We start from the raw sequence: 13,957 nt of genomic DNA on the forward strand, positions 1-13,957 counted from the left end.
TGTCGGTATTTCGTGAAGCAGTCTGTTGGGAGTCTGTATTGCTAATCATGATAGCGCGACGCGGGGAGCGGGGCTTGAGTTGCATCGTTAAAGCGACCGTCTTCATCTTCTGGTCGACAGAGAGAGGAGGGGGGAGAGGGGGGAGAGGGAGGGAGGCGAAGTCGATGATCTGGGCCGGGGAATGATCTTTGGTTAAACTTTTCAGGGACTGCTGCTCGACATGCAATCGGGTATGCGGGTCTGTGTGGCCACCGCGGCTCTGCTCGGCCCGGTCTGCCATGGCTGCTGCAGCCGGGTTCGGAGTCCGTGCGTCCGTGGCTTCGGATGGTCGCCGACGCGGACGAGCAGGTGGAACAGTCAGGAACAGTCCCCACCGATCCGGGACAACAACCCCCGTGTCCTTATCACAGGTGACTCTCTTCTTTTTTCTTCTTCTTTTTTTTCCCCCTCTCGTGTGGACAAGTCGGCATCACTAAAGAATCAATCCGGTGTGGATCTGAAGGAGCGCTCATAAGGCTGTTACATCAGTGGCGGGATGCCGCAATTACGCACATGTCGTCACTGTGGGCTTTCGAGTTGTTTTCACTGTGCACCGGCCGAAGGGCTCCCGTTTTTCACTGCTCACAATAGGCCGCTTGCAGACAGCGCTGCTGGGGCCATAAAAGAGCCAGCGAGTGACTGGCCAGAGAATAATAGCCCGCAGTCACTTTTTGTCTCTAGATAAAGCTGTGGTAAAAAAACAAAAGAGCGCCAGTCCAGTTGAAGCACGGTGCACAGAAAAAGAAAATTGTTTCATTTTCATACTAGCCTCCAAACATTGGGATTGATTATGCCTGGCTATAGGTGCAATTTTTACGTTAATCTTTCTTTTTTATTTGCATGAAGGTGGCCTTGGTCAGTTAGGTGTGGGTCTTGCACAGCTACTGCGGTGAGTTGGCATGAGTCTCCTGGATCCTTGCATTTTAAATCCCCCCCCCTCAAAATATTCTTGGTTCGGAATGTCACAATGTGTGTATTATCCCTCAGGAAACAGTACGGATCAGAGAATGTAATCCTGTCAGACATCAAGAAGCCTCCGCCGCATGTGTTTAGCAGTGGTATGCAAATGTGATTTGAAATTCAATTTACTCAATTTTCTCTTTAAAAAAAAAAGGTCTGTGTTTTGCCACACTCACGTAATACTCTTGTCCATGTCACAGTTCAGAGGATGCACGGCTTACAGCTTTATTTTTCAAAACATTAGAAGGCCTGTTTTTAAGTGATCTCCCATTGCCTTCCATCTGTCAATTAGGCCCATTTGTATATGCTGATGTGTTGGACTACAAACACCTCAGAGAACTGATTGTGAATAACCGCATCACTTGGCTGGTCCACTACAGTGCTCTGCTTAGTGCGGTGGGGGAGGCTAACGTGGCGTTGGCTCGCAAGATCAACATCACAGGTCTAATCAAATATTGCAGTCACACACCCTGCACTACTTTGTACTACTTTGTCTTTAATAGGGTGGCGTATTGAGTTGAAATCTTCCCTCCACTTTTCTGCTATTACAACTAGGCCTTCATAATGTTCTGGATTTGGCTTTGGAAAACTGCCTACGGCTTTTTGTCCCCAGCACCATTGGTGCATTTGGGCCCTCCTCTCCGCGTGACCCCGCACCTGACCTCTGTGTCCAAAGGCCTCGCACCATCTACGGGGTGTCCAAAGTGCATGGGGAACTGATGGGGGAGGTGGGATTATTTCTGAATGCTCTCACATACAAACATGTACTCGTGGATCTGTACACTCTCCTGTCACGCTCCTGTCGAAATACCTTTAAGCATTCATACCAAGCTTTGGTCTCCACCTTACCTTCTTTTCTGTTAGTATCTTCATCATAAATATGGCCTGGACTTCCGCTGCCTTCGCTACCCTGGTGTGATCTCGGCTAATACACTACCGGGGGGAGGAACAACAGGTATCATTGCCTCGGCATAGTATATCTGTTGGACATATACAGATTCTTTAGTATTGCTGGACTAAACACACCTGGTTTCTCTTTATACAGACTATGCAGTTCAGATCTTCCATGATGCTCTCAGAACCGGTCACCACGAGTGCTACCTGCGCTCAGACACCCGTCTTCCCATGATGCATATCTCCGACTGCCACCGTGCCACAGTGGAATTCATGCAGGCCCCGGAGTGCCAGCTGTCTCTGCGTACCTACAATATTGCTGCCATGAGCTTCACCCCAGAGGAGGTAGCTCAGGAAATCCGCAGGCATCTGCCTCACCTCAAGATCACCTACAATCCTGACTCTGTCCGCCAGACCATTGGTACGTCCTGTATGCAATCAGAATCTGTGGTGTGCATCATCTTTATAGGGTGTGATGAGTGAAAAAGAAGTGTAGTGGCAGTGTATCTACAAGCACAGAGTCTGGGCTTTATGGTTATGAATGATTTATACATACACACATGGCCAACTGTTATTATTAAATTATGTTGATATTTTATTAAAATCATATAAATTTGGTTTGCCATTTTTGCAGCCGACAGCTGGCCGGTGAGGTTTGATGACTCCAATGCCAGGAGAGATTGGGGATGGACACCAAACTATGGGCTTGAAGAGCTGGTTGCAGACATGCTCAGCTCCATTCAAACCAAGAGGACCAATGAGGGACTGCCAGCCAGCTAGCAAAGCCTGCTTCACACAGACTGAGCAGCCAATCTTCTACACAATAAGTCTACTTCAACCTGTGTTTGCGCACAATACAGTGAATCTTCCTTTGATCCATCAGTTGTCTACCAGTATCGTCTCTGACCTTGGAATATACCAGTGAACCAAGGACAATTTGCAAAGTAGGAATCCACAGCCAGAGCCGCTCAACATACAACGGCCACTGAGAAGTTGACTGCCAAACAAAACACACATTACACACACAAAAGTTTGCATATACATGCATGCCCATACACGTGCACACGTGTGCGCACACACACACACACACACTCACACACACACACACACACACACACACACACACACACACACACACACACACACACACACACACACACACACACACACACACACACACACAATGAAAAAGACATACAGACATTTGTACAAATACACACTGCAGCCTTGTTCTTTTTCAGGGAACTGTACATTGTCAAACATTTTCTCCTGTTGTTACTATCTTTCTTTTCTGTTATTGTAATTGTTGTAAGGGGTTGAAAACCATTTTGCAAATGGATCTCTTGCCTCAAACTAGAGAAAATGACTTCTATTGTATACTTTTCTTTGTGCATTATGGGTTTTGAAAGGTAAACAGCACATCTATGATAACACCAACCTGTTAAAATGTTCAGCACAATAAGGGCCAGATGCACTCCTAAAGTGCGATCCAGGAGCAGGTTTTAATCCAGAAAAGCCACACTAGAGCACTTCAGCGACTGTCATAAATGTCTTGAACTTGGTTTTTGTTACTTCAGGACATTGATTTCAAACTGAAACCTATTTACTCAACAGGGAAATTCAATCAAAAAGTATGGACCAAAATGATGTGAAAATCTGGAATAAAGAGTTTTCCTGGTGGTTATAACTATGATTTTATACAGGGTGGTTTTAATCATATTATGTATCCAGGGCTGTCCCATTTGAAGTTGAATCTACACCCCCATGAAATACTGGAATGGTTCATTTCATCCTCTGCAAAAGCATCTTTCAACGGTAACAATGTTTGAATCACAGTTCTATATTTTAGACATGTCTGTGGAAGTCAGTTTCACTTTTTTTTCTTGCTCAGATTAAAAGGCAGTTTTCGTCTGAATTAGTCTCTGTCCAACTGGCCCTATCATTTTTGAGTTGATCCAAAAACTGTATGTTTCCCGAGTGTTTTATACAAAAGCCCAAAAAAAAAACCCCCAAAACAAACGTTGTATACAACCACAATTACTCTTTCCCAAGCATTTCACAGTTGGCCTATTAAAAGAAAAAAAGAAAAAAAATCACTCCTTTTCTCACAGTGTGATTTGGGGTATGAATGAATAGCCTACGAATAAAATTGAAGCCTTATTTTCCATTGCAGATTAATTGGATAAACGTACGTTAGCATACAAAGCATTGCAGTGTACTTTGAATCTCATCTTGAAAAATAAATCTCTCATTGCCCAAGAATGTATCACTATGCTTTATTACTCGCCATACACTAAGCCCGAGGGCCTAATGGGTCATATCATTCACAGGGTTTTACTCAACTTGGCATTCAGGTTATAATGGCAATGATCGATTATGATTGTGATGTACAATAAAGCCAGGTGAGCTGACATGACATGAGAAGAAGTTATGAATGTGTAATCCTAATTTTTGCAAGAATTGTTTGGATATTATTTGGTATTAATGCTCTACTAGGGCTGATGAACAATGTAACTGTGTTTGAGTTCTTGAAGGAGTAAGCGGCTTTTTTCGTAATGTAATGTGTGAAGCACATTTTTTTATATCAGAATACAACGCAATGCTTATTCCACATAGACAACCAAAACGGTCATTATGACCGTTTTGGATTTTAAAAGCTTAATAACTTTGATTAAAAAAAGATACAGACCTCCCGCTCCCTGAATTCTCTTAAAATTGCATACATTTGCATTTAAAACTAATTTTAGATCAATTGCACAAAAAAGTTATAAGATCTACCAAAAACGACCATGACCGCTCATAATTTGTGCGTGACCATGCGCGTCATGTCACTATTTTTGATGTGGTCGCATCATTTCCTTCACGAAGCTCATTGCTCTATACTAGAAAAAACCTAGCATTCTCCATTGCAGAGAAATCGTTTAAATTTGATTTTTGATTATTGCCAACATGTCTGGTTACAGACACCATTTCAGACGCACCATGACTGCCACTGAGGCATTGCAGTCCTTACAAGTGTTGGACAGCGGCCATTTTAGATTGTTTGACAAATATTATTCAAAGTTGTTAAACTGTTAATTTTGGTGTCAGTTTCTTCTTTGGCAGTCCATCGAAATGATGATGACTGTGATGCAGTTTAAGCTCAGCAAGCACGCCTGTGGGCCATCAGGCCCGCATTAGAGCAACAATATCGTCCACATTTGTCACAGACGAAAGTTGTTTGAGTTGGTCTGTTATGTCTTGCATTGTGGGCCTTATCATAGGCTTCTTGTCGCTTTTGTTCAACAGCTGTTCTCGATTGCCTTACTGTGGAGCGCCGTCTGTCCAGGGCCACTGTCTCCCAGCTGGAGTCATCTATGCCGCAGATCTTCATATGGCGCTTGAGCACATCTTTGAAGTATAGATTCTGGCCTCCCTGCTTCCTTTTTCCCCATAGAAAACCTCTTTTGGTAGGCGGTTGTCTGGCATTCTTCTCATGTGGCCGGTCCATCTGAGCTTGGAGGTTGTTATTAGGGCTTCAACGCTGACAGTACCAGCACGTCTCAATACTTCAACACGGGCACCTTGTCTTCCCATCTGATTTGCAGCAGCTTTCACAGATGACAAAGCTGTATGCTGGTTAGCTTCTTGATGTGCTTGCGATAGAGGGTCATGCATTCAGTGGAGTATAATAGAGATGGGAGAACAGCTGTATTGTAGACCTTGATCTTTGTTGTCAGCCTGATGTCATGGTGGGACCAAAGTTGTTTGTGGAGGGCACCAAAGGGTTTTGTTGCCGCTTTGATTCTTCTGTCCACTTCTAAGTCAGAGGAGTTTGTATCTGTCACAACACTGCCCAGATAGGTAAAGCACTCAGTGGTCTTCAGAGTTGCTCCATTAACCAAAATGCTGGGCTGACCTTTTTCGGGACTTTTCTGAGGGGGAGGCTGGTACAGAAGCTCTGTTTTGGAGATGTTGATCTTCAGTCCAAAGAGGGTTGCTGTACTATTTCTTGCATTTCTCCAGGATCATTGGCAACCAGAGCTGAGTCATCTGCACAGAGAAGCTCTCGAACAAAGAGTTCTCTTGTTTTGGTAGATGCCTTGAGTCTCACAAGATTGTAGAGGTTTCTATCTGTTTGGGTCCTGATGTACAAGCCACTCTCACGTTGGCTGACGTTGTTTCTCGGACTGCAGCGAGATACAACGTGAACAGGGTAGGTGCAAGCACACATCCCTGTTTCACTCCATGCTTGATGTTAAAAGCATTGCTGACGTCTCCTCCAATTGATACTTTCCCTGTCATATCATCGTGGAAAAGTCTGATGATGCTGATCAGTTTCTGGGGGAAGCCATAAGTTTCAAGCACTTTCCAGTGTCTCTCTATCAACAGTGTCAAACGCTTTTGAAAAGTCCACAAAAACAATGTAAAGTGGCTGGTGCTGTTTGGTCGCTTTCTCTTGAAGTTGTCTCAGGGTGAAGATCATGTCTGTAGTGGATCTACCAGATCTGAAACCACATTGGCTTTCAGGCAACAGTTCTTCTGAAAGGATCTTTATCCAGTTCAATATTATCTTAGCCAGGACCTTTCCAGCACTCAACAGAAGTGAGATCCCACAGTGGTTTCCACAAACGCTTCGTTCACCCTTCTTCTTGTAGATAGTCACAATCAAAGCATCTTTGAAGTCTTGAGGAAGGCATAGGTTCTGCCAGCAGGCATTATAGAGTTTTAATAGTTCTGACTTAAGTATTGAGCCGCCACGCTTCAGGATGTCTAATGGGATGCAATCTTGTCCTTGTGCCTTCCCACTTCTGGTGTCTTTAAGTGCTTTCTCTACTTCAGCCATTGTGATCAGCTCATGGAGGTCTTCTCTTATCGGCCTTCTTGTAAGTCACTGGCATGCATTTGGATCTGCTGATCCTTCTTGATTCAAGAAGGTGCAGAAGTGCTCTTTCCATCTTTCTGTGATCTCTTTCAGGTCAGTACACAGCTTACTTCCATCTGCCGTTTTTACTGGTGCTATTGTATTGCTTCTTGGGCAATAGATAGCTCTCAGCACAGAGAAGAGTCCATGCATATCATTTCGATCTGCTAAGGCCTGCAGCTCTTCTGCTTTGTTGCTCCACCAGTTGTCCTTCATCACCCTAATCTCCTTCTGAACTTTGGCTTTAATTGCCTTGAAGGCCAACTGACTCCTCTCAGAGTTCTCTTTCAAGTGGGCATTGTGAAGCATTTGCTTTTCCTGTAGCAGTTCTTGGATTCCTTCATCTTGATCCTATAACTAGTCAGGTGATTTTCTTTTTGATTTTCTTTTCTTTTCTGAATTATAGATGGTCTCTTTCATTTGTGTCCAGCATTCTTCAATGTTCCTTGTGCCTGTTGCAACCCTTTCTTCATCTTGCTAGTCTCATTTGATGTTCTGTGCTTGCTAGCTTGTTGGTGTCCAGTTTCTTCGGTGCGCCACAAGATGTTTTCTGCGACTTCATCTTTAGTTTCATTCGCAGCTGGGTTCAGACCAGGTAGTGATCAGTTGAGCATTCTGCTCCATGCATCACCTTTGTTGAGAGTACTTCTGTCAAGATTGCCCTGTGAGTCGCAACGTAGTCTAACAAATGGAAATGCTTTGATCTTGGATGCGTCCAGGTGAAGTAGTTCTTTTCGGGCTGAGAGAAGAGGGTGTTTGTGATACACAGATCGCGCTCAGCATAAAAATTTAACATAAGGTCGCCATCCGTATTCTTATTGCCCTTGCTAAACTTTCCAATGACACCCTCATAGGTTAAGTGGTCCTTGCCTATCCTTGCATTGATGTCTCCTAAAATGAGAAGCTTGTCTGCATTTGGTACACTGTCCGCTACTTCAGCCAATTTCTGGTAGAAAGATTCCTTTTATTCATCTGGATACGCCATGGTTGGAGCGTACACATTGATGAGTGATAAGAACCCCCCCCCCCCCACAGGGACTCAGAGACTCATAATCGTCTCAGAGATTCGTAATGGTAGAGTGGGCAATCTGGACACAATTCTGTTGGTAATGGCAAATGCCAGTCCAGCATCTCTCCTTCAACTGGCCTTTCCAATCCAGAAGAAGGTGTAGTTGTTCTCTTGTATTTGTCCTTGGCCTTCAATCCTTGTTTCTTGGAGAGCAGCAATGTCAATGCAGTATCTCTCTAGCTCCTTAGCTATCAATGCAGTTCTTCTCTCAGGTCTGGTGTGGCTGTCCAACATGGTCCGAACGTTCCATGTAGCAACAGTCAGTTTCACTTTTTTGCATTTTCGACCACTGAAGTGAAGACCTGCTGGCCACGGCGAACCAGGCAGGTAGTTTCTGAGCAGGCTTTTTTTTACCCCACCTTTTCTAGGGGCTTCCCCTTATGGGGCGGGCAGTGCTTTCACTGAAAAGGGCTGCCCGGACACTCACACAGCTGCCTCGACCCTGTTGTTGCCCAGGATTCAACAGAGTTGCGACCATCACATGTGAGTCGTCTATGTGCAGAGGCCCCACTAGTAGCTTCCAGCTCCTTAAGCCTGCTACCGTCATGTTCATTCTGTCACCATAGGACTTTGTAAACAAGCTCTCCTCACAAGTGCTTTTCCCATCGAGCTCCCCTCACATCATGCTTTGCACAGTAGTTAAGACAGTCAGTGTTGTGTCCCGCTGAACAGTCTCTCTGGACCTCAGAGACCATTCCTAAGTGGTACACCATAGTGCAATGGGCTCAGTAGATAAAGAGGTTGCCCCTCGGTGATAGCTTACTTGTCAAGTAAGCTACCGACTGCTTGGAGGTGGCGGGTCTTCGGCGCAGTCCATGGGCTGTCTCACCCTGGCAGAAAGCCATCACAGAGGTTGGTGGCGGCAAAGTTTGTCTGGCATGGACTCAAAAAGGATGTGAGGGACTGGGCTGACACCTGTGTGGAGTGCCAATGCTCCAAGGTGCTCCGGCACGTCAAAGCGCCCCTGATACCTTTCACGGTACCCAAGAGGAGGTTCGACCACGTGAATGTGGACCTGATAGGCCCCCTATCCCCCTCCCGTGGTTTCACATACCTGCTCACCATGGTCGACAGGACCATGCGATGGCCAGAGGCCGTCCCGCTTTCGTCCACGACGGCGCCTGAGGTTGCCCGAGCGTTCATCGGAACCTGGGTCGTCCGCTTTGGCACCCCATCTGACCTCTCCTCGGACAGAGGGCCGCAATTCATGTCAGCGCTCTGGGAGGATTGGGTGAGGCTCCATCGCACCACAGCGTATCACCCTCAAGCTAATGGATTGGTCGAGAGGTTCCATCGCTCAATGAAGGCCGCATTGCGGGCTAACCTCAAGGACGACCGCTGGGTCGACAAACTGCCTTGGGTCATGCTTGGGTTCAGGACGGCCCCCAAGGAGGACCTCCAGTCCTCATCCGCCGAACTGGTCTACGGACAGCCACTTCGGGTCCCAGGGGATTTCCTTCCCACCGCCACAGCTCCCTGGTCCGCCAGTTGCCAAAGGACTGCGCTGCACGAGGAAGCCAGGGATTTTTCACCGGTCCCCACTTCTCAGCATGGCGGCTCTCAGTCCTATATCCCCACGGAGCTGCGGTCGGAGGAGTATGTTTTCATCTGTCACGATGCGCCACCCTACGACGGCCCATTTCAGGTACGGGACACTGGAGATAAGCACTTTGTGGTGGAGGTTGGCAGTAGGCTGGAGCGGGTTTCTGTGGACCGCCTCAAGCCTGCTCACCTGGACTTAGACCGCCCTGTTGGTCTGGCCCTGCCCCCACAGCAGGGGCGGCCCCCGGCCCTGCCCCCCTCCCCTGGCGAGTCACCCCCTGCTTCCCCAGCCCCTCCCTTTCCCCGGTCCAGCTGTGAGGACTCTGCTGCTTTGCCTGCGGTTAACCAGCCCCCAGCTCCTGTTCAGCGGAGCCGTTGGGGCAGAGAGATCCGCCCCCCTCGCCACACTGACTTTTCATATTAAGGCGAATTCTGGGGGGACGTGTGTAGTTGTTATAGGGATACATAATTCCCCTTATTGAGCTAGTAGGAACGTTTGTTTACAGCTGCTGTTTTCTCTGTTCATGTTTACAGTGATACACTTCCGCTGTGCGGGTTTTTGGTTGTTGTTGTTATGGTGAAGGAATAAATTGTGCACGTTGTGTAGCCGAAAGAGAAAGTTGTCACGACTCCTGATCGAGCTCCTCTACACTATATAAAATGCAACTTGATTAACTGATTAACTGATTAATTGATTGATTGGTTGATTGATTGATTTATTGATCTGAGTCTACTATAGGGAAATAGTGGTAAAAGGGGGCAAAAAAGGGATTTTGCCAAAGAAATCTGAGGGGGTTTAAGTTTTGTGTTGTAATATTTTGGAACAAGCCAATTCAGTTTTGCATATTTTTTCAGGTAATTAATTGATTTGCTAATTTTGTTAAAGGTAATTTTGGTTAATATTTTGAAAGTTACTATTTGTTATTTTAAAATGGGTCTAATTCAGTGGCGGCTGGGCAGTACAGGGCGCTGGGGCGCTGCCCCTTCAAATATCAAGAGATGAAAATCTACTTAAACATGTTAAATATAATTTAGTTGTATAATGCAAATAATTATGAAATAAAAGTGTTTTTCAGTCTGTGAGCGCCTGTCAGCAGCCATTAAATATTGGTTCCAAATGGTATTTGGTTGATTTCTGTCTGAATACATATACCTACTGGGTGAGGGGCGCCGGCCAAACGATACCTTATGTAAGCCCTCAAACTTTTGGCGAGCAGGTGACCTGAGGCTACTGTCTAATTGGTTTCTTTAAATTTTCCATGGGGCGCAGTTCTGTGTGCCCCAGACACTCCCACTTTTATTGGCAGTGAATTGTTATTGTTTTAATGTTTTTTGAGCTAATGTGATTGGACAATTCTCGTGGCTGTCAATCATGTTCACACCCACCATGACGCCTCGTCTCGACTGTCAATCATCCACCGTCTACGAACCCTGATAAAATCTATAGGCTACATTGTCCTTCTTAATAACTCTGTGACTGCGTGGACATTAAAGCAGCTGTCAGTTGTGATGCGCCAAGGTAAATTGCGCCCCCCCCCAATTTTTTTTTTTAGCACCAGCCGCCACTGGTCTAATTTGTGTTTTGTTTCCTTTCAGCCAAAAGGGTAAATATTATTTGTACATTCCAAAAAGCAGTCAGTACACTGTTATTCCAACAACAACAACAAGAACTTAAATGGTTAAATTTAAGTTGTTAAATTAACAGCTAAAATTGGCGGCAGGGTGGCGCATTGCTCAGCGCTGTCGCCTCACACCAAGAAGGTCCCAGGTTCGAACCCCGAGGTTGTCCAGCCTTGGGAGGTGGGGTTATCTCCAGTCTTTTCTGTGTTGGGTTTGTATGTTCTCCCCCTATCTGCATGGGTTTTCTCTGGGTGCTCCGGTTTCACCCACCATCAAAAAGACATGCATGTTAGGGTTAATACTCCTGTCTGTGCCCCTGACTGAGGCATGGCAAGACGAACTGGAGTTGGTCCCCGGGCGCTGCATGGTGGCTGCCCACTGCTCCTTGCTACACAGCTAGGATGGCTAAATGCAGAGGAAGAATTTCCCCACGGGGATCAATAAAATATGAAAATAAATAAATGTATATAGCGCCTTTCAAGGGACCCAAGGATGCTATACACATAGTGGAGCATACAAAACAAATAATACAAGAACAGAAAATAAAAATAGCCAAGAAGTCACTAGAGACCATAAACCTTGGTGAACAGGTGAGCTTTTAGGATTTTTTTAAGTGTCCAAAGAAGCAGCATTGCAGATCTCTGCCGGGAGTGTTCCAAATGGTGGGGGCTGCCACACTAAAGGCTCTGTCCCCAAAAGCACGCAGGTTGTTGTGGGGGATGGAAACCAGCAATCTGCAAGAGTTATGATGGGCTGCCCCACCCCTGTAGGCCTCTGGCCGCACTCTACTAGGGGCATTGCATCCTCGATGGGACTTTTCAGGGGAGTTTCAGTGGAAGAAATCTGTTTGACGGCTTCCTGTCCTTCACTTCGGCTGTCATGCAGTCATATCTCAGGCATACGACTGCTGACTCAGTACCCTATGCAGTGCTCAGCGCACGATCAAGGAGGGCCTCATCTTCAGTTGACTGATAAGTTGGCTGTGCCAAGCCTTCAGCGGGTTGTTGCAGTATGCAATGAGACCCTCAGGTTGAGCATTGCTCGACCGTTGGACTGCTGCTGTGGTGCAGTACGGTACGAGACCCTCAGAGGGGGCAGTACTCGACTGTTGGACTGCTACTCTGTAGGGTATTATGGTGGTTGGTGTCTGACTAGTGTCAGTTGGGCCCAACTGGGAGTACATTCATTCCTAACGGCCTTCGTCTTAGGTTTGAACCAATAGCGAAGACTGTTAGAGGGTCGAGCACATACAACATAGAAATACTTCTTACCCTGGATGTAACTCCAGTGTTATATGAGTATGTGCGTAGCCCTCTAACCTCTAGCCCAGTTGGCCCCAGTCTTTGCTGCTGAGTTCAAAGGGAGATGAGCTGCATAGATGAACTAGATGAACTCTTTTGTCGCTGCTCTTCTATCATTACGGTAACTCCAGCATTAATGAGTTTAAAATTGTGCAACTCGAGGAGTAGGGAGGAGTTATTGTTTGAAATACTACAATCACTATTCAGAATTCAACAATTGCGTTTGTCTGTTAGTTTTGTGTAAGTCCCTGCTCATGTCAGTATTGATGGGAAGACAGATAAAGCAGCAAAAAGGGCTTTGAAGAGTGGGAGTAATCACATTAAAGTAAATATTAGTAAGTCAGAAGTTAAAATGGTGATTAAAAAACAAATCAAAAAGATGTGGCAGAACAAATGGGACAAAGACAGTAAAGGAAGATATATTTTTAAAAATAAACCGTTGATTTGAAAGTGTAGGGTCTGGAGGACGAAATAGGAAATAGGAAAGGATTATAACAAGATTAAAGACTGGCCATACAGTTATGCTTTTCAATCACATAGAGCAAACTAAACAATTCGCTCTATGTGATTGGAAAGCATAATAAGGGAAAGTGTGAATATTGTGGAGAGGGAGAAACATTATGTATTATGTAGAAAGTATTATTGTATTGCCAGAAATGTGACTGAGAGATTTTATTATTATTATTTTATCTTTTTATTTGGAATCACATATTAACAGCATTTTTACATAATCATCTTTGGTTAGATACCTTTACAAAGTGATCCATCTTTTCTGCTTTTTACAGAGTAATTGTAGAACACACAAATAGAACATGGGGTGTTTTTCCATTTGAGATAAAAGAAGGAAAAGTACAAAAACTATACATAAACAAATTTAAACAAAAGAAGGACGTTTTGGGGAAATATACAATTTCCACTTCTCCCAAATTTCCTCAAATTTAGTTTCCTCAAGCCTCATGGAGAAGGTGATTCTTTCCATCACAAAAATTCATAGATTATATCATACCCGTCCTCTATAGTCTGGCTTAAGCCATTTGAGAGAGAGGTTTTAAGGAATGCACTAAGAGAGGTTGGAGAGCAAACTGTCAGTAATACTCTAAAAGTCCTCAGGGGACAATCTGCTTATACTGGAATGTTCTGTCATGTCCATCTACCTCAGGCATGTATGTAAGTAACCTGCTAACATTTATTTTAGCATCTCTGATGTAGTCTCGCGACACGGTGGTGCAGTGGTTGGCGCAGTCACTTCACAGCAAGAAGGTCCTGGGTTCGAGCCCCGGGGTAGTCCAACCTTGGGGGTCATCCTGGGTCATCCTCTGTGTGGCGTTTGCATGTTCTCCCCGTGTCTGCGTGGGTTTCCTCCAGGTGCTCCGGTTTCCTCACACAGTCCAAAGACATGTAGGTCAAGTGAATCAGCCTTACTAAATTGTCCCTCGGTGTGGGGTGGTGTGTGGTGTGGGCCCTGTGATGGTCTGGCGGTCTGTCCAGGATGTCTCCCTGCCTGCCGCCCAATGACTGCTGGAATAGGCTGCAGCGACCCTGAGAACAGGATAAGTGGTTTGGATGATGGATGGATGGATGATATATTCTCTGCACCATTGCACTTTATCAGCTCTTATTTCGCCTGTA

General features: G+C 45.4%; 1 protein-coding gene across 1 annotated transcript; it reads left to right on the forward strand.

Annotated features, from left to right (window-relative positions):
- The first annotated feature begins 220 nt into the window (after nt 1-220).
- tdh2 (L-threonine dehydrogenase 2) lies at nt 221-2,852 on the forward strand. The gene is made up of 8 exons (XM_056296456.1): nt 221-410; nt 886-928; nt 1,027-1,097; nt 1,292-1,441; nt 1,555-1,727; nt 1,864-1,954; nt 2,045-2,314; nt 2,528-2,852. Exons 1-8 carry the CDS (start codon nt 221-223, stop codon nt 2,671-2,673), a joined length of 1,134 nt encoding a protein of 377 aa, XP_056152431.1. The 3' UTR covers nt 2,674-2,852.
- Nucleotides 2,853-13,957: the final 11,105 nt, after the last annotated feature.

This window comes from Lampris incognitus, chromosome 16 (assembly GCF_029633865.1).
Source record: "Lampris incognitus isolate fLamInc1 chromosome 16, fLamInc1.hap2, whole genome shotgun sequence".
Classification (NCBI taxonomy): Eukaryota; Metazoa; Chordata; class Actinopteri; order Lampriformes; family Lampridae; genus Lampris; species Lampris incognitus.